Here is a 20,714-nt window from a genome sequence, read left to right as displayed (position 1 = left end):
GGGGTTGTGAGAAAAGAAAAGATAAATATGCTGCAGACACCATCTGTGGCCTGCAAAGCCAAAAATATTTACTGTCTGGCCACTTAGTGTTTGTCAATCTGCGGTTCAAGATCTGTTCGTGTAATCTGTTACATAGTTGTATAAACTGTGATATGGCTTCATAGAACCTATTTTATTCTATCAGATGTTAAAAATTTGCCATGTTAACATTTCAAGTGTGAATTGACATCCTGCTCCTGCAATTTTTCTTCTGTTTTGAATTCCATTTCCGACAATGAAGTAGGATAGAGACTCTAAAATACTCTCTCCAAAACACCTAGCAATGCAGGATAAAGAGAGCAGTCATCTCTTCTTTAAATGGACAGCTTAGCTTCAAGAAAGTAAGGGAGATCCCCCGGTCATTAGCACTGTGACCAGTGCTGCAGCAACCTGGGGAGGGGGGGAGGTGGCAGAAAAGAACTACTAAGGATTTCTTCAGGGACAGGAAAATTGAAATTAGAAAGAAGGGGTGATGTATAAGGATCAGTGAGAAAAAAATTTCCCCTTGTTTCCTAAAAAACACCGGCCTCATAAGACAGTAATCATTGCAATAATGGCTAGTTGATGTTATTAAGAAAATGGGGCTGCGCCCTGGCTGGCGTAGCTCAGTGGACTGAGCGCGGGCTGGGAACCAAAGTGTCCCAGGTTCGATTCCCAGCCAGGGTACATGCCTGGGTTGCAGGCCATAACCCCCAGCAACCGCACATTGATGTTTCTCTCTCTCTCTCTCTCTCTCCCCCCCTCCCTTCCCTCTCTAAAAAATAAATAAATAAAATCTTTAAAAAAGAAAAAAGAAAATGGGACTCCCCCAACCCGCGTGGCTCAGTTGGTTGGGTGTTGTCCCACAAAGCAAAACGTTGCCAGTTTAATTCCTCTTCAGGGCACAGGCCTGGGTTGTGGGTTTGGTCCCTAGTCAGGGCACGTATGAGAGAAGACCCATCAATGTTTCTCTCCCTTTTCCCCTCTCTTCTCCTCTCTATAAAAATAAATAAATAAAATCTTTTTAAAAATGGATCCAAATCCTGGAGAACTATAACATGAAAGAAGAAAGGAAATAAAGAATTAAACCATACTAGTAAGATCCATTTATTGTTCAGAAGAAACTTAGAGTAAAAGTTGCTTGTTAAATATTAAGAAAAATATTTTTAAAGAACCTAAGGAGAATGCATAATTTCAAAACAGGTAGAAGGGTAAGCAAAGTGAGTAATGCAATTATGATTATTATAACAAAAGGTAGCAGAGGAGTATATATTAAAAATATATAATTAGCACAAAATAATAAAGTAGAACTAAGTCCAAGTCATTGGTAATCATAGTAAATGAAAGCGATCTAAACTTCCTAGGTAAAAGGCAGAGGTTATCAGGATGCCTTTTTAAGAAAAAGCCAGTCATATACTCTTTACAAGAGATCCTCCAAAGAGATAAGTTACATAGAATGCTGCTGCGTTTATGTGTGCATTATTTATATTTAAGGCAGAAAAATATTAAGTATAGAGGCTTATCTCAATGATAAAAGGAACAACTCGGGAAAATATAAAAATTCTTAACATGTATATGCCCAATAGTGTAGCATTATAGTAAACTAAGCAAAAAGTGGCAAATTTTCAGGGAGAACTTGATAAATGGTCTAATATTCATGGAGATATTAAATATACCATATTTAGTGATTTATATATCAAGAAGACCAAAAATTATACGATTTGAATAACACAATTAAAAGTTGTATTTAAAATTGCATACAATAAGCACATGCACATAATATTCAAGCTTATATGAAACTTTTGTATGAAATTGACTTATACGTGCCTCAAAATAGGTTTTTAAAAAAATCTTTTTAAATTTTAATTGTTGTTCAAGTAGTTTTCTGTCTTTTACTCCCATCCCAGCCCACTTCCCCAGCCCACCCATCTCCCTCCCATTTCCACCCCCACCCTAGTTTTTGTCCATGTGTCCTTTATATTTGTTCCTGTAAACCCTTCTCCTTTTCCCCTGAAATTCCCTCCCCTCTCCCCTCTGGTCACTGTCAGCCTGTTCTCTATCAAAATAGCTTTTTCAAGTATATGTTGTCTAACTATGGTGCAAATCCATTAAAAATTAAGAATGAAAACATAGTTTTTAAAAATCAACAATTGGTCAATTAGTAGACACATTTCTAAATAACTCATGGGTGGGTCAAAGAGCAATTTTTGTTTTATTATGGAAAATGTCAAACATATACGAAAATAAACCGTTGTAAGGTGATTATATTTGTAATGTAGGGTGTGGAAAGCAGGAAGCGGAAATCGGGAGTGTGGGGTCTGAACTGATAAGGGATGACTATAAAGCGTCAGATGTAAAGAGGTGCCATATGGACTGTAAAGAGCCTTTGCAGAGTTGGGGGTGCAGTTGCTACTTCGGGCCACACTGAAAGAACAGCAATGAGGAGGGATAAATAAGAAGCCAATGGAGGATATGAAAAGGTACACTGAAATACATTAGAGAGACTGGAAAGAAAGCAAGAGGGAACGGTAGAGGAACACAGACACAGAAGGGGCAGGTCGGAAACAAGTACAGCAAGGCGGACACACAAAGCCAGAGGACCTGAGTGCACGAGGCAGGGATCATCCCAGTGGCTCAAAAAGCAAGGCCTACCCATATGCTATCTACAAAAGAGGCGCTAAAATAAAAGGACACGGGTGCTTGGAAGCAGAGGGACAGAAAAAAAGATATGACATATAAACACTAAACACAAGAAAGCCGGCTTGGTAATATTAATATCAGAAAAATAAGATTTTAAAACAAAGAATGTTCTTCCTGGAATGCTTTTCACCTCGTGTCTTTCTGCCTCTTGTCTTCTACTCATCCTTATACGGAGCCTTAACTTAAACGTTACTCTTTCGAGGAAGTCTGCCGTCATTCAAGATGCAGCCTTGTGGGATCAACTAGCACCTGCACCCTTGATTTCTCCTGTCATTGTACTCATTCCACTGTGTTTTAAGAATTTATCTGTCCTCTATATTTTAAACACTTTTTTGTCTGTAACATCTGTGAAGAAGGAATGGTGCTTGTAGTTCTGGGGTTTTGTTTTTCTTTTTACTCCCAGCAGTTAGCATAGTACCAGATGCATCTAAGTTCTCGATACTGCAGATATTTGTTTAATGAATGAATTACGTGATGAGTCGTAAGAAATGTGTTCAGAGTACAGGTTATATGCAAAACATTTATAACTGCAGAATAGGGTCAAGAGTTTAAAAGCTATAAGAAAGTTGGAAGAAATCAAAAAGCATATGTCCTTTTTTGATCTAATGAGTAATTTTCCATTTGTCTACTGTAGACCCGAATTGGTAGTTAAGAAGCTACGATACTATGCAAGATTTATAGTAGTTTGTCTTCTTCTCAACAAAATGGATGTTGTGAAGGATCTCGTGAAGGTAAATGTACTTTAAAATAATTAAATACCTAACTATACACGGATAATTTTGTTTACAAATAGATTTAAGGTTAAAATAATTTTTGATACATCTAAATCATTCCAGCATTCAAAGTATGGTAACCCCTGACAAGGGTAATGATAAAAAAATTTGTTTCGACTCTCTTCATACTTCAAACACATACTGACCAGAGATGATTATCTTCATTCCTTGCTCGTACCCCATCAGCCTGTTGTACATTTCACCACCCATCCGTGCGTGGCTGGGAAATGCAAACGGAAGTTAAAATACTTAGTTGAAGAGAAAATAACTGAAGTGTTAGGTCATAACAATCTACAGTACATAATATTTTGCAAAGGTATTGTGAATGAGTTTTGGTTTTTTCATCCCGTTAGTATGTCTGCATCACTGTGTCCTTCATTAACTGAGACACTTGGGACTCACTCACCGTCTGTCACGATCGCAGACTGCATTCTGGCTGCACCCTGCATCCAGATAGCGGTTTCCGCGGCACCCTTCTTAATTTTGGGGACGCAAGTATCCCGTGCTGGTTTTGACAAGTCCTCCTCTGCCTTTCTCCACTCCTAGTTACTATTGACAATTTCCAGACAAAACCAGTGTGATATAAAAGCCAAAGAGAATCAGCTAGACATTATTACTTTTTTGCATGTTAAAAATGTGGGGTTTTACCTTTAAGGGTTTTCTATTAATAAAGCAATTGCTGATGTGGCGCCGAGTGGGTATGGGTCGTGCGGGATCTCTCTGAAGATCTCATTGATGTGGATCATTCTGGAGTTTTTGAGCCTGAGATAAATCCAGGTAGTTTTCATTCTTTCTTTTTGGTTGTCATTGGGACTGCATTAGATAATAATCAAACTTCTTTCCTATGTCAGTTCTGTCAGGAATATGGTACCTTATAGCTTTTCTTTTCTTTTTTTTTTTTTTTTTTGTATAACCATTTTCTTCGTGATATTTTTAAATCAGGAATTGTCTGATGAAATTGAAGATTATACTCACCGCTTTAATACTGAAGATCAAGTGGAGTGGAACCTGGTGCTTCAGGAAGTCGCAGCTTTCATTGAGGTCAGTTTTTGACAAAAGGTTGTCATAGTTAATGGATAAGTAAATTCTTGTGTGGTATGCATTTTGACTGTGTGCATATCAAGAAGGAATAACTTCTTATACTGACATTTTGTCTTGGCTGTCAACTACTGACTGCTTTTCTCTCCAGGCGGACCCCGTAATGGTCCTGAATGATGACAATACCATTGTTATCACATCCAACCGCCTCGCTGAGACAGGAGCCCCTTTGCTGGAACAGGGCATGATTGTGGGACAGCTGTCTCTGGCTGACGCACTCATTATTGGTAATTGTAATAACCAGGTAAAGAATTGGGAAGGAACTAAGCTGCAAGTCCACTTTGAAAAATAGTGCTTTTGCTATATTACAGGATTTTTATTTCTTTGTAAATGTCCTAACATCCATTTGTGAGGAAATGTTAATTATGCTGTATCCGTCTATGGACTATATTACAGACATTTAAATCATTTACAAAGAATTTTTAATCACAAAGGAAGATACTCATGATATGGTAAGTGAAAATAAACTGGTTGTGGAGCTCTGTAAACAGAATTATTTCATGTGTTAAAATGTACACACACACACACACACACACAAGAAAAGACCAAGAAGAAATTTACCAATATCATAAAACATTTATCTCTGAGTAGCAGAATTATAGGTAGTTTTCATTTTCTTCTTTACAACTTTCTAAGTCTGCTTATCATTATTTATAATCCACAAAAAGGGGAGGTGGGGTTCTTTTTAAGTACCTTTGTCAAAAGCAAATTTCAGATATGCTTTTCACGACAGAACAGTCCCATGATGGTGATTTAATGTCCTAGAAATGTAATTTACTAGAAATTATGAGATATTGGAAAAGTTACCAGCGAATACATTTTTCTACATGCATTATTTATACAAGTTTTAATTTTGAAGCCTTCCTTACACTTACGATTTTTGTTATTAACTTTTTCTAGTGCTTTTCCAACTTTGGCTTTTATTACCATTAATTCACAGGTTTCTAAATTAAAACATTTTAATTTAAATGCAATGTTGCCTACCCGGAGTTCTATAGAAGTATTATTCAGAATGGAAAAGGATGCGGTCTTACACGTTGTGTAGTACCAAAGCATAGTGAGGAGGTTATAAAACGTGCGCCACAGCCGTATTGTAGCCTCGGTGTGTTGCCAAAAGTTAGCATGTCTTATGGGACCTCTGTAGGTCTCTGTGTTTACATGTTGACTTTGATTTGTTTCTTTTTTCTTTAAGCTTTTATCTATTTAGTTTTAGAGAGAGGGGGAGGGAGGGAGAAAGACAGGGCAAGAAATATCAATGTGTGGTTGCCTTTCATGCGCCTCCACAACTGGGGACCTGGCCCACAGCCCAGGCATGTGCCCTGACTGGGAATCAAACTGGTGACCCTTTGGTTCTCAGGTCAGCGCTCAGTCCACTGAGCCATACCAGCCAGGGCTGATTTGTTTCTAAAAATACCTGAGGAAATTGATGGATTGATGGGAGAATGGATAGATGGAGAGATATATGATAAAACAAAAATAGAAAATGTTAATGTTGTAGGATCTAGATGATAAGCTTATGGATGTCACTGTGTAATTCTTTCAGTCTTCTGTCTGTTGAAATTTTTTATGATAAAATATTGGAAAAAGACCCAATGTCATTAAGTACACATGAATGTTAAAGAGTACTAATCTGATTAAGGCTTCAAGGTCTGCGTTGCATTAATAGTCAGGTTTGTTGGCCTTGCAGGTTAAGTTCAGTGAACTAACTGTTGACATGTTCCGGATGTTGCAAGCCCTGGAAAGGGAGCCGATGAATTTAGCCTCCCAGATGAATAAGCCAGGAATGCAGGTACCTCCTCCCTACTTTTGCAGTTTTGGTAACACTCCTGCTGCTTCTACTCCCCACGGAATGCTGTTATCCAACACATGGTGTAAGCGCGAATCAAGAACTCTCTTGATGAAACGCAGGAAATATAGATAAGCATAATAATAGTAACAAAAGCTATTTGGTGAAGAGGATAGTAAAAATAGACATTGATAATCCATCTGTCAAGTAGAGCTTGTCTGTGTGTTGTTTTCTGTGTGTAAATACAGGAATCAGCCGACAAGCCTACCAGGCGAGAAAACCCCCACAAGTACCTGCTCTACAAACCCACCTTCAGCCAACTGTACACATTCTTAGCAGCATCTTTTAAGGTATATATGATCCAGCGTATTTTACTATATGGGGAAAGTGTGCCCTGAATGGAATCTGAGAGTCCCTCTTCTCTTGGAATATTTGAGTCAAGAGTTTAGGTAAAGGAAGAAATCGAAACTGCCTTTGGAATATCCTAATCATAGCTGTGTTCAGAATGGAAATTGCTTATGGTGCTCTGAATGTTCCTTACCATTAATTAATGAGACTATTGCTTAATTATTCTCCTCTGTCCAGGTTTTTATCACTAAACTACTTTAGGCCTAAGAGTCAGTGCAGGACTGAAAAAACAGGAGCAGGGCGCGTAGGCCTGCTACGTATTCAGGCAGCTCAGGGAGACACTTCGGTCACTGAAAGAGCTACGGGGAGTAAGCAGGGAGTCCCCCAAAGTCCAGCAGAGAAAGCCGTAGTGGGGGTTTGTCTTTCCCAGCTACAGTCAGGATCTCTCCTTCTCCATTTCAAGTTTTCCAGCGAACGTTTTCTAAACGACGGGCGTTTTGAAGCACAGAATGTCTTCAAAATTTTGGCAGTAGTTGTAGATTGTAGGTTAATAAAGAATCTTTGCCGTGTAGACAGAAGTTGGAACCGGTACGACTGACTCTTCTCTTGGAGAGGACAGTAGGTCAGATTAGGTTCTTTCTGGCCCCCACACCTTTAAAGTGTCATGAGCTTTAAATAAAGCTGTTGTTTTCCCTGTTTGTTTTGTATATGTGATTTTTTTAAATTTCAGGAGCTGCCTGCCAATAGTGTGCTCCTGATCTACCTGTCAGCCACCGGCGTCTTCCCCACAGGTCGTTCTGATAGTGAAGGTACAATAAAGGAATGCTCCTGTTGTGAGCAGGACTTGAATTCTCTGTATTTTCTACAAGACGGTGGCCCACAGCCCGCAGACCCTCTCCAGCGTTCTGGGGAGGCGTCCAAATTGGGAACCTGGTCTATTCGTGGAATTGTCAGTCTTACAGATACCCCAGTCTGTTTTATTTGCTGAGATAGTATACATTGAAGTCCACAAATCGTCAGCAAATTCACATACTAACTGTGCGTCTCACTGTCACATTTACCAGAAGCACACGTGTGTGTGAAATGACCAAGCCTGGTAATGATCAACCTCACATCGTTGAATGTTTCTGAGCTTTTAGTGGCTTCATCGTGGCCGAACGTCTTTGTAGAAATCAGTACACTTTTGTAACTGTGAAAGTTCAAGTCCTTGTCATGATTTTGTTTTCCGTCCTTTCTTTGGTTTTTATGGATTCAACATGTAGAATAGTGGGATGCTGTTTCAGAATAAAAACTTAAAACTGTCCAGAATATGTGAGTCCAGAACATATAAAACTGGTCAGAATAGGTGAGTAACTGGCATGTAAATGAGGCATTTAAGTCTCTGTCTGGACATACACAAAAATACTTTTTTAACATCCTTAACATGTTCCTCCTCATCTGTTTGTGAAACTTGCATTCCTTTATACAGTGCATGTCCCTCCCATCTTCCTGCATGACCTACAGATCCTCTTAAAGTGATAAATGGAAACAAACCAAAATAAACCTCAAGTCTTTTCACTGCAGTGATTTTCGAAGGGATAAAATATAACAGCATTAAAAGTGATTTGAAGTCATAAACTAATCTTTTGTAGCGAAGTTAGTAATTTTATTTATAAGCAATTATTTCTATCTCTTAGCTACTGTTGAACCAGATTTTCTGGGCCCTTGCTTAATACACTGACCTCTTGTGTTACTTTTTCAAACTGTAATAGCTCTACAGTCGGTAACTACCTGACTAGTCCTTGGAGACAGATTCTCCCGAACACCCCTCAGTTGCTGTTCCGTTCAGATGAAAGTGTAACTGACTAATATGACTAGTGGCTAACTTCAAAACTGGAACTCCAGCAGTTGGTATAATAGTGACAATGGATTTTTTTCACATGCTACAATTTGGCAGTTCTTTTTTTAAAATTTTATTTATTTATCTTTAGAGAGAGGGGAGGGGAAGGAGAAAGAGAGGGAGAGAAACAGCGATGTGAGAGGGAAACAACCAGTTGCCTCTCACACACGCCCTGACCAGGGACCAAACCCGCGTTCCAGGCAGGTGTCCTGACGGGGGATTGAACCGGTGACCTTCTGCTTTGGGGAATAACACCCTCCCAACTGAGCCACACCGATCAGGGCAGCCATTCTTAATAAGTGACGATTTTGTCAGTGAGAATTTTCAAGTTTTCCAGACTTTTCCTAAATTTTTATTCCAGAATTTTCCTAAATTTTACAATTAATGGCTTGCTTAAAATTATACTTAAGAAATTATTTGGACTTCAGTCTGCAATTTCTTACTTAAATAATTTTGTCAAACCTGAGATTTTAATTTTGCTTGAGACGCAAAGCTCATTTTGAGCATCCCAGATCTCCATCCCTTTTATTTCCCCGAATAAAGGGATGCCTCGGATTCTTGTTTTGTTTCTCATTAGATTGTGTTGGAAAAACTGATGAATAATTAAGTGAATTTTTAAAAATGTTGAAATAAGCAACATGCTGAAATCATTTAAATGCTGCATTAAATGAGAAATTTTTAAATAATTAAAATGTTTTGTAATTCCCTTCTACTTGTGTCAGCGAGAGATTTACAATGTTACTCTCCAATTGAAGTCTAGGATTCTTCCCTTTGTTTTCATAGGTCCCTATGATTTTGGAGGGGTACTTACTAATAGTAACCGGGATATTATAAATGGAGATGCCATTCACAAACGAAATCAGTCCCACAAAGAAATGCACTGGTATGTATTCTAGTGTCTCTCCCTACTATGAAAATTATAGTTCTCTCTTATGAAATATAAAGTGAAATAGGGGCTTTTTCTAGTGCTAGAAACACTCTCCTAGGCTGCTATTAATTACACTTACTTGGCTCCAGCAGTACTTCCATCTCTGACTATCTTAGGAAATTAGAATTTTGAGCTAATATATATATATTTTTATTTTCATTGAATATCAGTTATATGTCAGACACTATTCAATTACCAGATATATGTCAATGAACAAAATTACATTTAAGTTGGAGGAGACTATAAATGTATACATACATAAATAATGTATCAGGACATGATACATGTTAACATCAATACAAACTTTTTAGTGTAAGCTTCTGTTGGTTTGATATACCACAGATGAACTTAGTTATGCTTTCAAGTAGAATGCACCTATGAAAGTTGCTTTTTTTCTAGGTCCGACACATCCACTGGGTGAGCCATTATTGGCCCTACAATTTCTCTATTCAAAAGAGAGCGATCTGGTCATTAAGGAACTGGACTTGTTTGAAACCGCATTTCTGATAGCACGTTACATGAAAATGTTAACTGTTCATGTTGGAGAATGGGGGGGGCAGAGAGGGAGGTGTTTCGCACTGCGTGTGTAACAGCTGACCGTCCTCCAGCCCTGACCTTAGCTGCAAATGACTTATGTTAGAAAAGCTTGTATATAAGATGATGGTATTGCTCATTGACATACTGCTTTATATGTTTATATTTACATCGGTCTTTACACATACACACACATTGCCCACTAAGCTGGAAAGAGCATGCACACCAAAATTGTGACCTGCTTGGCATATGGGGATGATGCTCTGACCCACTGAGCTACCCGGCCAGGGCCGTGACCTTTAGCAATGGCTCTCAAATACATGCTGCTGGACGCTTAGCCTTAGGGTCCAGTAGGTCTTCTGTGGGCCGGGGAGTCTATATGTTTGAGAAATACCCAGCTGATTCTGATAAAATGTCCAGAGAAAGCAAAGACCAGTAAAAAAGGGAAGCCCTATTATTGTCTGCAATAGAAAGATATAACATGAAATACTAAAAAAATCTTTAAAACAGGTATAGATTTTGAAAGACTCATCGAAGTACAAATCTGGTTGTGTTACCACATCTTTGTTTTCAAAGGGGCTTTTAAATACTAAGCAAGGGCCGAAATGCTCGCTTTGGAGATCTGCACGTTGTGTGTTTAGCCCGTCTTTGCATATATGATAGCCTTCTCTCCAGCCTGGATATTCTTGAGTAATAATTATCTCTGAAGTTTTTTCCCAATAACACTTAATACAGGCAGTCTTTCTCTTTTGCTTAATGAATCTTTGTTTTTCTCTCAGTGCTACCATGAAAAGGAGACGTGAGAAAACCAAACCGAAGAAGAAAGATTCCCAGACTTGGCGGTATAGTTACTCAGTCACTCACTGTTGTTGTTGTTTCCCAGCCTCCACCCTGGAGACCTCTATCCCTTCACGAGGAAGCCGCTGTTCATCATCGTGGACTCGTCCAACAGCGTCGCCTATAAGGTGAGTTCCCTGCGTGCCGTGGCACGTGTGAGACGTGGTGGCTCCACTCCAGGTGGCTGATCTTGACATGTGCCTTTTTATTTTGCTTCATTTTATTTTGCTTCATTTTATTTCATTTTACACAGTTTGTATTTAGTCTTTCTTTTCTTTTGAGGTTGTGCATGCTAGTCAGGATCTGGTGCTATGAATAGAAACAAGAAGAAAACGCATGAATGGACACTCAGTGGAAAATAATAAATCCTCCTGCAGGGGAAAAAAAAATCAAGATTTCCAAGATCTCTGGTAGAAGGTTCTTTCTGTTATATAACCCAGAATTCCCTTTTATAGAGGTAGAAGCAAATGAGCACATTGTATTCTCTAGTTTCCAGACTTTTGCCCCATCTACACACCGAGCTGCTGAGGTTTAACTGAAATTTATATCCCATGTTTGACAGTTACAGTCACCGACTATCAACACGAATTGTTTTAAATGCATTTATTTTAAAAACTTGTGACAATAAGTAAAAAGTGATGGCCCTGAATTCTGAAATAAGTAACAGGGATCTAACTTGAAAGTCCTTTGTTTTATATTTTACTTTTGAAGCAGTGTTTTTTGATGATTGTATAAAGGATGTCAGCAGCTAAACACTTTAAAGTAGGATATTCGAGTTCACATTACAGTAATTTACAGGAAAATGAAAACAGAACTTTTGGAGTCCTTTGTATGTGGTCGGAATATTTCATTAGTGAACAGTACATTCAGAAATATGCTGGGATCGGCACATTAAAACTGCCAATTAAAGTTATTTTTGTTGTGGGTGTTCATGTAATTAGTGGAGAAGCAAACATTAGTAGGTTTATTTCAGGAGAGCAATGGAAATGTCATGTAGCTCTGAGAGCTGACCCCAAGCATATGTTTTCCATCTAATTTTCTTGTTTAGTTTCACTTTTTAAAGTCGGAATTCCAAGAGCCTCCAACCTACCCTGAACTTGTCAGCAAATTTCCTGCTACCTGTTTTATCAAGTTTAACAGTACAACTTTGATGTTGGAGAGCATTAGCTGTATACTTTCTTAAATCATGTGTGTGGTGGTGGTTTTCATCTTTCTGAGGAGGTGCAAGGCTGCTGAAGGAGAAAATTTATTAGTTTTCCCATTAAAACTCACAAAACCAGAGGAGTCCAGGCATTTGTCTTCACAGAATTCAAAAGCAGCATTCCGCATCTTTGTCAGTGAAGGAGAAGGGATCGTTTGCTGTGGTTTAAGGGTGTGGCAGCATTTGCTGACACAGCAGGTCAAGTGTATTGCTTCTATGCTCCAGCGTGCATTGGGAGTACTTCAGCAATCTAGTAATTTCTCTCACTTTAATTGGATGTTATTCAATGGTACTTTTTTATAATCTCAAAAATACCTTTCATTACCTGTGCCTGCTATTTCCAGAGTGTGTTTTGAATGTAGAATGAGTGAGTATTGGATGCTGATTTTAAAAAAAACACCACTGTGCCCACTTGGAAGTGTATTTACTTAATTAGGTACCATGATTGAATTTTAGATTTTTAATATTCCTTTTTTAAAGATTTTTTAAAAATGTATTTTATTGATTATGCTGTTACAGTTGTCCCATTTTTCCTCCCTTTTATTCCCCACTGCCCTGTAACCCCTCTTCCCACCACCATTCTAGATTTTAATACTCTGACGGGATAGCAGTTGAATAACAGAAAGTTGGTTTTTTGGTTTTTTGGTTTTTGTCTGCTTATGTTTGATGGCCCACACAGTATAACTCCTCTAAAAAATTAAATTTTCCAGAACATACTGATCTGCAGAAATGAAGTGGGGAACCCGTTTGCAGTAGGCAAATCGGAGTATGGCACAGACCAATCTGGTCTTTTTAAAAATTAGAACTGTTTAACGCCTCTAAATGAAGTAAGAGTTCTGTGTTAATTAATATATGAATGTGTCTCATACTTACTTTTTCTAGAAAACATGTGTAGAAACTCTTAAACTACCATTTTGCAAGTTTCTAATGAAAAAAAGAGAAAGCCGTGTGACCGATACACAAGTATTATTTCTTGAGTTCCCACGTTGTTATATATGCCTCATACATGTGAGTGTTTTATAAATGTGTATCTGTTTTCTAAATGCTTCTTCACATGTAAACATTTCATGTATACTTCTTTATTTAAATATTACATTTTTTATTTTTATGAGATGAACTCGTGCCTGTAGTAGTTTAAAAGCTCCAGTTCTCAACTCTCTCTGTGCATCGGAAACATTCACAGCACCTTTCAAAACTTGTACTGGGGCCCTAACTCCCACTTCTGATTCCCTGGGCTCGGGCAGGGGTCAGATGTTGCTGTCATTCCAGGGTATTGTCAGAGTGGGAGCTGCGCGGTCTACGAGCTCCACCAGGTGTTACTACAAAAGCGGTTCCCTGCTCTTGCCCTACCCCTGCTGGCCTCTTTCCAAAGGCCACCGTTTATATCTTTTTTAGCTGATTATTGGTATTTAACCACCATTTTCCTAAATAACATGCTGGTATTTATATTTCTTGATTCTTCAGTTTTAGGCATTATGTATTGATATCCCATTATGGAAGAGAAATTTAGCTTTCTTTCCTCTTTCTAGCCCCAATTCACATTTATACCTTTTACATCCTTTTATTCATACAATAAACTTATAAGTTTGAATCACTAAATATTTAGTGCTTATATTACTGTGGCTATAAAGTGCTTTTAACAGCTAAGCCATAGTAAATTTTTCCTTTCCTATGCAACTTTCTACTTTTCCTGGAGCAAATAGTTCTTTATCTTTGGTCCTGGCTTTTTTCTTCCCTGAGCCTATCACCAATTCAACCCCGAACTCCTCACCAATTATCTAAATCTTCTTCAGATTAGTCAGATGTATGAGTCTCTCCATTTTTGCTCTGTGATGAATGATCTCCCAGAGCCTCTGCCCGCGTGCCCTCTGCCTCTTCCACACAGCCCTTACCGCAGACCCTCCTCTCGTTGTCGTCCTGGGAGGTCTTCGTCTCTCTCCTGTCTTGGATCCCCGTCCTCAGTGCTGTGTCTTCCTCTTGGGTGTTTACTCTCACAGCTCATGTAGCGTCTCCTACAGTAGCTTCCTGAGAAGGTTGAATATGAGATAAAACACTTGAAATCTTACACTTCTGCAAATGTCTTTAATTTACCCTCACACTTCAATGATGGTTTTGGAATAGAGTAGATATACTTTCCCTTCAAAATTTGCAGGCATTGCTGCATTGCTTTGTAGCTTCTGGTATTTCTTAGGAAGTACAGAGCTTTCTAATTCTGGATGATTTCAGGTGACCTGTTTCCAGTCTCTAGAAGCTTCTAAGATCTTCTCTTTGTTCCTGTTGTTTTTGTTTTTGTTTTCTTGTTGTTGTTGTTGTTGTTGTTGTTGTTTTTCATGGAAGACTAGGCAGATTTTTTAAAAATTGAATTTATTGGAGTGACATTGATTAAGGTCTTCTGTGTTTTTGAACTTCTTAACAGCATGTCTCAGTCTAGGATTACTTTTAACCATGGTGCTTGGCGTGTACTTGAGTCCTTTCAGTCTGGAGACTGTGCCCATTTTCTTGAGTTGTTCCATGGATTTCCTCTCTTCTGTTTTCTCTGTACTATCTTTTGGCAGCTTTTGTCATTCATATTTTAGACCCTCTGTTCCAGCCCTCTGATTTTCTTGCTCTTTATTTTCCATCTTTTGGTCTTTTTGCTCTTTAGAAAATTCCTTTGCCTTTATCTTCTAATCCTCTTGTTGAGATTTTTAATTTGTTCTTTAGATGTTTCTTTCATAAAAATATAGAGGCATAGAAAACACATATTCATATACATGTATAATTATCTTGGTTTTTATCCTGGTTGAAATATACGGGCATCTATCCAGAAGGTATCCAGCCATATAATATGAAAAATAATATTGAAGAAGATACAAGATACAAGAAACATTGTACATAGGACAGTGACACCTCAGTCCCCTTCAAAGTCGGCACCTTAACCCCTCATGCAGTTTTCCCATTTGCCATCAGCTGCCCTGTCGTATTTTCCTGATTTTCATTGACTGTCCAAATCTTTTCCCTTTCAAGGGTGCTTTTATTTATTTATTTATTTACTTATTTTCAGAGGGAGGAGAAGGGAGGGAGAAAGAGAGGAAGAGAAACATCTCTGTGTGAGAGAAACATGGTTTGATTAACTCTTGTTCATCCCCAACTGAGGACCCAGCCCACAACCCAGGCGTGTGCCCTGACAGGGAATTGAACCACAGTGCTCCATCCAATGAGCTACATCAACAAGGCTCAAAGGTTATTTAGTTGTAGGAAAGACCAGAAGCCATAGGGTGCCAAAGCTAGGCTGTAGGAGGGCTGAGTCACCTGGGTGATTTGATGTTTTGCCAAAAAAACTCTGCACGAGACATGATACATGAGCAGGCATGTTGTCATGATGAAGCTGCCAATCACCAGCTGCCCATAACCATGGCCTTCTGAATCATCTGAATAGTTTCCGTGGAGGAATGTTCAAGCTTAATGCAATATTTGATGCAGATTCATTGTTCTACTTGCTTAGTCATTTTGAATTCAACTGCCACACAATATACATGCTCACTCAACAGCATCTACCACCCCCACTGACTAGTACAGTGAAGGCATCATTGCTCACGCATGCGCATTCCAGTCTACTCTCCTTGGCTGCCAGCTTACATCAGTGTCACACAAACCCTTCTCGTTATATTAACAACAGCTGGACTTTTTCCAGACAGACTTCGTATTCTCCTACCTTTGAGAATATCAATGATTATTTTTAAAAGTTCTCCCTGCTAGCTATTTCCTTCATGTTGATGCATTTCTGCTTGTTTTTGCCTGCCTACGTCCTATTAGAGACCCTCCTCAGAGTATTTAATTTTTGCCTATCTGCTCAGATCCAAGAGTGGAAGCTAGCGAGCAACGTGGTCAGAATCTCTGAGGTTGCGGATAGGCTTTTTACGCTGAGCAGCTCGGTGTGACGGCCTGGTCACACCTGTTTGTCGGGTAGTCTCTGGCGGCCCTTTAGGTCTGTCTGCACAGTCCAGTCGTAATCCCCAGAGCAGACTCAGCTGTTCTGCCTGGGATGGAAAGGCCGATCAACATTGGGCCCTCTTTCCCTAGAGTCTCTCTCAGTGTTTATATTCATATACCTTTGTGTCCCTAGGGCCTCACACTTAAAAGGACCTTAGTGAATGTATGTTGAATGATTAAGGGAAGAGATGTGCTATTATCCTTACAGTCGAGGAAACTCCGCCTGTGGAGGTTAGGTAACTTGCCGGACCGATTCCAGCAGCCTTTCTCTTTCCAAACCCCAGCTCCTCCCACACTTAGGAAAAGAGGAGCTTTACATGCTAGTCCGAGCTTCAGTGCGGAGGAGGGTGATCGAAGTGCCAGGATGCGTGTAACAAGTATGGTCCACACGGTGGCCCTCAAATTACCCTTAGGGACTAGGCAGGTGGCAGTGGCCTGACCTGTAGTAATATAGTACTAGTGGGAGTGAAAAAAATCCTGCTGTCAATTTCGAACACTTCTTTTAGTTCTGCTGTCTTTCCTTTGAAAGAAGAAACACTTTTGAGCGTCTCAGTGATTATACCAAGGCCGGATCCCTGCCGGTGAGCGTGGCTAACTCGTTTGCCAGAACAGTCCTATTTATTGATGTCTACGGAGCCTCGCCTTGCGTGACAGCTGGCGGTGCTGCTGCGGTCTCTTGAGGCCTCACCCTATCGTGAGATTGTGTAAGAGCCCGTCTGCCAGCCAGCCTCACTCGTTCCATTCCTTCTTGCTCTTGTGCAAGGTTTTGGCAGGCTGCGGTTACACTGTGGTAGTTCTAGGTTTCGCTCCTTGTAGTTAACTGACTGGGACTTGTTAGACTTCTTGAGATGGTAGGTTGGAGTTTTTCATTATTGCTGGAGCCCTTGACTGAAGGTTCTTTTATCCAGAGAGGGTTAGGGTTAGGGCTAGGGTTAGGGTTAGGGTTCTTTTATCCAGAGAGGGTCTTTTATCCAGAGAGGGTATGCACCCAAATGGGGAGACGGCCCCATTTGGGTGCCTGGTTCAGGGGATTACTCGGTGGTGTGAATTTGGGCTGCAAACACACGGAGGGTTGACTTATAGTTAAAACCCTCAGACACTGTTTTGTTTTGTTTTGTTTTGTTTGTCTCTGCTCTGCTGTGCACTGAGAAAACTTCCCTTGCAGTCCCCTGTGGAGGAGTCAGGGGAGGAAGGAAGGTGTGAAATTTGTTTTGATTCATCCTTCCACAAGGGGCGTGGCCCTTTGGGATTCTCATTTCCCAGGGATGGTTTTCCCTTAGACTCCCATCTCAGGCACCACCTGAGCTCTGACTTCCGTCCCCTTCTCTGGGTAAAATCTTTAAAACCTAAACTTAAGTTGCTTGATTTCCTCAGGACTACAAAGATCTGGAGTCAGCTTATTTTCTCAGTCTCCCCCACTGGTTCTCCGTTAACTCCTCTTTCCCTCACCCCCACATCCGTTTCCGGAGATCCTGTCGTCTCCAACAAGTACATCCAGAACCTACCACCCCCACTGCCGCCACCCTGGCCCACGCCTCTGCCGTCTGTTCCCCGAATTATTGCAGCAGCTTCCTAACCAGTCTTCCTCCTCCTCCCGGCCCCGGCAGCGTGTGCCTGTAAGTCGGATCGCGTCATTTCTCTACGTAAAACCTACAAAGGCTGCTCCTCTCCCGCAGAGCAGAAGCAGCCTGTTACCCGCCCTCACACAGCTCCGCACTCTCCTCAAATGCCTCTCTGTCTTCTCTCTTTCCTGTCCTTTCTCTTCGGTCACATAGACCTCACTGCTCTGCAGACATCCCCGGCAGTCTTTTGCTTAGGACCTTTGGGCTCTGGTCCCCCTGCCTTTGAATCCTCTTGCGAAGATACCTGCATCGCCCTTCACAGGGACTTCCCTATGAAGGGATCACCCTTTTTACAATTCTATGCCTCCCCAACACTCTTTATCCATGACTTTATTTTTCTTAATTCGAGCAGTTCGCTTCTGTACAGTGCCATGCACTGTTTGAAGCACTGTGTGAATATTAACACATTTAACCCTTACACAACCCAATGTGTTACTTTCATTATCCCCATTTTACTGATGAGGAAACCAAGGCACAGAAAGATGAAGTCACTCGCCCACGGTCACACACACAAAACTAGCGAGCGGCTGAGTGGGGATTTGCCCACGATCTTATCGCAGAGCTTGTGCTGCTAACTGTGCTCTCGCTGTCTTCCCACAGGGAGCACTTGCCACTGCTCTTATGTAACTTCTTCGTTTCGTTTCCTGTGGGTCTGTACCTGCCACCTCCGCCCTCGTCTAAATGTCAGCTCCAGGAAGACAGGGTTTTTAGAAACTGTTTTGTTTCCTGCTATAATCCTCGCATCTAGAATGGTGTCTGATCCATAGGTTTAATGAGTATTTGCTGAAGAACAGAGATCTTTGAAACGGGCACCATGTACTGTCTTCACGTTTGAAGGTGTTTTAAAGCCTGAGTTAAATAGGTCATTTCCTGGGAGAAAAAAAAAATCTAATGGCCATAAGAAGGAAATCTGAAAAGCCTAATCACAGGGTATGAAATCGAGGGAAGTGATCATCATTATCTTCTTTCCCCCACAAGAAAGGCTCTGGCCCTTTGGGCTCAGTGATAAATACTTGAAACTTGCAGGATCAAATACACAATTCCAGAGCAATGGAGAAGATCAGAACTATTCAATTCATCCTGTAGTGATTAGGCCATGACACACTTATATGACCTTGAATGTGTTCTTGGTCTTTCCTGCGCCTCTTTTCACCTCTCTGTAATATAAGTTGGCAATATTGGTCTTACAGGTTAGGGTCTCAGCCGCCGGGGATGGTCCTTGAAAAGCAGTCAGCACTCAGTGAGTGGTGGGAATTATTGTGCTGACATTGTTTGAGACGAAAATAGCATACCCAAAAGGAGACTCTGCCCCTATTAGTTTATCTTTGTGGATTAGAAAAAGTTTAATTAAATACTAGTAAAGAGACCTATTCATAGAATAATGTACCAAAAGAGTTTATCTGAATCATACATAAAGGTTAGGTATATGAAAATAAATCAATATTATATATTATGTCAAGAGGATAAATAAGAAAAATCACATGCTTACTCAATGGTCATTTGTAAAATCTATTAAAATTCAGTACCCATTCTTAATGGAAAAAACAGCCTATGCTGAAGAGCTTCCGTATTATGTAGCCAACTTTGTACTTAGAGTAAGAAACATTGAAGTGTTCTTAATTAAAATGAGAAAGAAAAAGAGAATGCCTGCTATTATCATTGCGATTAATCTTGTCTTAGTCCTGACCAGAATTGTGTAATATTCTGAAAATAAAGCAATAAAAAAAGCTGTCCAGACCAGTGAGAGGTATACATATAGGAAAGAGAAAATTATTAATTGTAGATGATTTTTATATATAGAAAATCCAAAAAAATTGCAGAAAGACTATTAATATGAATACATATTCAGCAAAGTAATAGATATAGGGTGAGTGTACAAAAATCAATAGTAATCTTATGTATGAGCCATATAACAAATTAAAATTTCTTCCATAGATATTGCATTTACATACACTTGCCATAATTTTTTAAACATAATAGCATTGAATCATATGATCCATATATGTGGCAAAATTATGAGACATCCCCCAACACTTGCAGAAAAAATAAGATTACCTAATGAGAGTTGAACTATAAAATTAATTACTGGATGAGTTAAAACAGAGATGTGAAACATCCTTAAGTTACTATTTTCTAGACATAAAATTTAAATATAATCTGAAAGAAGGGACTCAGAGGTCCCCAAGGTCACCCCCAGGTTCAGTGATTCGCTGGGAGGACTCACGGGGCCAAGCGTGTAGTCACGCTCAGTACAGTGTGTGCATCGTGGTGAAGGGAGACAGAGGGAATCAGCAAAGGAGGAAGGCACATTGGATGAAGTCCAGAGCAAAGCAGGCTCCGACTTCCAGGAGCCTTCTCCCAGTGAAGTCACACAAGGACGTACCTAACTCCCTCAGCAACAAGTTGGGACAATGCTGTACAGTGTCTACCAGGGAGGGAAGCTCCCAGGGGACTCGGTGCCCAGGGGGTTTACTGGGGACTGATCGTGTAGGTGCCCTGTGCCTGGCACGCACCAAAATGCCATCGTCCCAGAAGGAAAGCAGGTGTTCGGCATAGACCGTCTTGTCTGCATGGTCCAGGTGAAGTGAGCTCGGGGAATGGTGGGACCATGGCCAAATCTAAGTTCCCAGAAGCCAGCCAACGGCCAACCTTGTAATAAGCAGGCCTTTCAAAGGATTGCAGTCAGGCTTGCCGTGCCAACTCTTTTCATACAGTATTTAAACAAATCAGCAGAGCAGCTGATCAGAAGGGAAGCAGAGGGAAAGGAAACCTGGGGGCACAAGGAACGGCAGCGTTCAAATCTTAGCGCTACTCAGCGCACCCCGGCCACGGACCCAGGCCTTCTCCGCCGTGTGCAGGAGTGCCTCGGGCTGCCTCCGCTGAAGGATGCTCCTCAGTATCATTCAGCTTGCTCCCTGTGTTCTGGTTACAAGAAATTTCTAATTTATTTTCATTATTTAATTTTTTTGTATTGCTATTATATTTACAATGTCCCAAAGTCAAAAAGGTGTGTTATCC

The 20,714-nt window shown here is 40.2% G+C and overlaps 1 protein-coding gene across 3 annotated transcripts in view; it reads left to right on the top strand.

Moving 5' to 3' along the window:
* Window positions 1-20,714, top strand: part of SCAI (suppressor of cancer cell invasion) — a 109,265-nt gene that overhangs the window by 72,116 nt on the left and 16,435 nt on the right. For 2 of the 3 annotated variants that reach the window (XM_045846337.1, XM_045846339.1), the window contains exons 7-14: window positions 3,353-3,449; window positions 4,434-4,532; window positions 4,681-4,833; window positions 6,277-6,378; window positions 6,624-6,725; window positions 7,454-7,532; window positions 9,386-9,485; window positions 10,948-11,029. In XM_045846337.1, coding sequence (XP_045702293.1) covers window positions 3,353-3,449; window positions 4,434-4,532; window positions 4,681-4,833; window positions 6,277-6,378; window positions 6,624-6,725; window positions 7,454-7,532; window positions 9,386-9,485; window positions 10,948-11,029 — 814 coding nt within the window. The remainder of the gene's footprint in view (window positions 1-3,352; window positions 3,450-4,433; window positions 4,533-4,680; window positions 4,834-6,276; window positions 6,379-6,623; window positions 6,726-7,453; window positions 7,533-9,385; window positions 9,486-10,947; window positions 11,030-20,714) is intronic. The other variant, XM_045846338.1, reaches the window with a different exon arrangement.

The sequence above is a fragment of the Phyllostomus hastatus genome, unplaced genomic scaffold, assembly GCF_019186645.2.
Source record: "Phyllostomus hastatus isolate PE091 unplaced genomic scaffold, TTU_PhHast_1.1 phas_contig_495, whole genome shotgun sequence".
Taxonomy (NCBI): Eukaryota; Metazoa; Chordata; class Mammalia; order Chiroptera; family Phyllostomidae; genus Phyllostomus; species Phyllostomus hastatus.
Note: the sequence above shows the minus strand (reverse complement) of the source record. Positions and strands in the feature narration are given on the sequence as shown.